Source organism: Triticum urartu, chromosome 6A, assembly GCF_056163025.1.
Source record: "Triticum urartu cultivar PI428250 chromosome 6A, HENAU_Tu73, whole genome shotgun sequence".
NCBI lineage: Eukaryota > Viridiplantae > Streptophyta > Magnoliopsida > Poales > Poaceae > Triticum > Triticum urartu.
Genome location: NC_141878.1, coordinates 25,602,615 through 25,605,828, shown reverse-complemented (window position 1 = coordinate 25,605,828; position 3,214 = coordinate 25,602,615). Strand labels below are relative to the sequence as shown.

General features: G+C 44.6%; 1 protein-coding gene across 1 annotated transcript; it reads right to left on the bottom strand.

The window, feature by feature from the left end:
* Positions 1-390: 390 nt before the first annotated feature.
* On the bottom strand, positions 391-1,146 carry LOC147963454 (transcription repressor OFP14-like). Its single transcript, XM_087529580.1, has 2 exons — positions 998-1,146; positions 391-895 (listed from the first exon to the last, which is right to left on the bottom strand). Exons 1-2 carry the CDS (start codon positions 1,144-1,146, stop codon positions 391-393), a joined length of 654 nt encoding a protein of 217 aa, XP_087385706.1.
* Positions 1,147-3,214: the final 2,068 nt, after the last annotated feature.

Sequence of the window (3,214 nt, the reverse complement as noted above, 5' to 3'; positions counted from 1 at the left end):
TTTGCTGGTTGCCAAAGACGAGAGCTTCGCCTTTGGAAGGGACATTAGTGTAGGGAGACCGGGCCAGCCGAGCCCCTCTGAATTAGTTGATGGCTTTGATGACTCGACGGTGAATATTAAGGAAAGCAGAGCAAGGGGGAGAGGGCAGGCGATCGAGGTGTGTAATAGACTACCTCCGGTTTAGACATGACGAATCAAATCAATCCTTAAAATGTCAGAAACTCTGTTCGGAATCTTTAACCCATATATCTGTCTACAGCATTCTTCGGATTCAATACAGGAAGATGTATTCTACATTCCGTTACATTTCTATGCGAATCAGGTTATGCAATAGATGACATGGTACAGTAGCAACATGTATCCTGTAACATAAATCTTTGAATCTGTGTCCTAGTATTTCCTACTCCTAACGCTCTTGTCAGCCCAGTGCGGCTTTCCACGGGTTGGGATAGCCCTTTGGGTTCCAGCAGTGAGGTCAGCAAAGGCCTTGAGAATGTGCCTGTGCACACTTTGATCGTTGATCTGCAGGTAGTAAAAGAGTAGCTCCTCCAAGAAGTCCCAGTCCAGTGACTGAGATTCCTGAGCGTGGTGCATCTTTATCATGTTCTGCATGGACCTCCTGAAGTCGGTGTAAGGGTCCATGGAGAATAGGACTATGGCCGCATCATCGCTGGTGTCATCACCTGGCCGGGCTTCTCCGGTGTCTTCCTTGACTGAGTTCAACAAGGATGGTGTTCCTGCAGTGAGCTGCGCCTCGTCGACGATGGACGTGGATGACGTCCCGGGTGATGACGAAAAACGCGTGTTGTCATCGTCACGGTCATGGATATAGAGAGACCGAAAGTTGTCGAAGAGGAAGCGGTCGACGTCGGAGAGCGTCGCTGCGTTGCCTCCGCTGTTGTTGTTGTTGTTGTTGTTGTTGTTGTTGTTGTTGTTGTTGTTGTTGTTGGTAGCGGTGGCAGACTGGTCGATGTCCAGCGAGGGGGTACGCGGGAACCTGCAGGTGGAGAGGAGCCGCCTGCTGCTGGCGATGGTTGCGGGAATGGTCGAGCTGGGGATGTGAATCGGAGGGATCTTCTTGAGTTTCTTGGAGATGCAGATCTGCAGGGATTTGCGCAGCTTGGCTCTCTTCCTCTCATCTTCCATCTCTTTTCCCTATACGAAAAGATCTGGAGTTCTAGAAAATGAGCTTGGGGACGAGAGGAGTAAATTATGGTGGTTTCCCTTTGCTTTATTGTGCTAACGTGAGTTGTAACAAAGCGATTTATGGTGTTTTATTGCGTTAAGGGGAGTTGTAACAAGGGGATTTATGGTGATATTAAATGGAAGAAGTTGGTCTCTTGTTTTGATCGGGCCTCTGCAGTAACTTTGTAACAGCATGAGCATGCAATTCGTTAACGGGAGAATATAACTGACGAGATGAATTAGTGCAGGTAAGGCTCATAAACATTTGACTCTTAATCAGCAGTGAACGTAGTCCATTAGAACAACGCAAGGCCGACATTACTACTACCTGGGAATTTGGTCTATACATGTTTAGGATTAGTGCTGTTCTTTTTTGGATTAGTGCTGTATTTAATGCTCCAGAGCAGGGCAGAGTGAAGAAGGGATGCATATGTTGAACAGGCATAGTTAGGCCTTGATTAGATTAAATGGTGGGCAATGGAAATGCAATCCCACTAATACCAGATCATACACATGGTCCTGACTGACTTGTGTGAATGACCTGCCTACCCCGAATCCTTGATGAGCAAAGAGTACACTTAGCTCTGAATCCTCAACATGTTCAGTCTTCTGTCATTATCATGCATGAGGCATGGTACCTTGTCAGTCATCTTTAATTTCATCACATTCTCGATGCTGCTGGTAGTACTGTACAGGACTGTAGTGATACTAGTATTAACCAGCAGAAGTCATATATACCAGCCTGCAGCAGTTGTTGATAACCCATATTTTTCTCAAAAATTTGTGAAGTGATTCATGGATAAGAGAAAATATGGATTTAGGGATGGAGGGTCAACGCGTCCGCAAAGTCCACGTTGGCTGTTTTTGCACTAGCACGGTGTTAAAGCAGTAGTGCTTCTTCGTGGACGGATCCACTTGCAAATATCTATACCAATATAAAAGACTCAAATGGGCAGATCCAAACCATCTCGACCGTCAAATCATGTTATCTAGCGATTCAAATCGCTCCAATGTTGAGCGCCAAACACGTTTAACGCTCTAATTATCCACCACTGCCATTGGTTATAAACATGTTTTGACTCAACGCTATCCCTTGAAATCTGCCATGTAATTAATATCCTACCATTTCAGCGAAAAAATAATTGATATCTTACCAAATACCAACGTGCAACGGATATATCTTATCTAATATAACATGCAATTAATATCCTACCTAATATAAACGTGCATTGCACGTACATTATTACTAGTATTAGTAAGGTGCACAGGGACCCACTAGTTAACGAGCGCTTCTTTGTGGACGGATCCGCTTGCAAATAAATTAGTAAGGTGCACAGGGACCCACTAGTTAACGAGCGCTTCTTCAGGAGTCTCACAATGATCAGCGTCACTTGGCGCGCTCTCAGTCACTCCGTCACGTGTCGCGCTCTGGGCGTTCCCTTTTGATTTTTTTTTTTCGCATAGGTTTTTGGCTCTTTAAACGGGTTTTTTTACGTTTCGGTTTTCCAACAGTCTTCCTTAACTTTTGGACCAAAAAAATTGAATTTTTTTTTGCGCGGAAAAACGGGTTTTTTTTTCCTTTCTTGAGAGTCACGGTTTTGCTTCCGCGAGAGGCACGGTTTTGTTTTCGCGAGAGTCACGACCATGCCTTCTTGGAAACAAAAAAACGCGTTTTCTATTTTTTTTTCGCGAGAGTCACGGCCGTGCCTCTAGGAAACAAAAAAAAACGCGTTTTCTGTTTTTATTTCTTCCACGAGAGTCACGGTTTTGCTTCCGCGAGAGGCACGGTTTTGCTTTCGCAAGAGTTACGGCCGTGCCTTCTCGGAAACGAAAAAAACGTGTTTTTTGTTTTTTTTTCCATGAGAGTCACGGCCGTGCCTCTAGGAAATGAAAAAAGAAAACATGTTTTTTGTTTTTATTTCTTCCGCGAGAGTCACGGTTTTGCTTCCGTGAGAGGCACGGTTGTGCTTTCACGAGAGTCACGGCCGTGCCACTTGATAATGAAAAAAACATGTTTTCTATTTTTTTC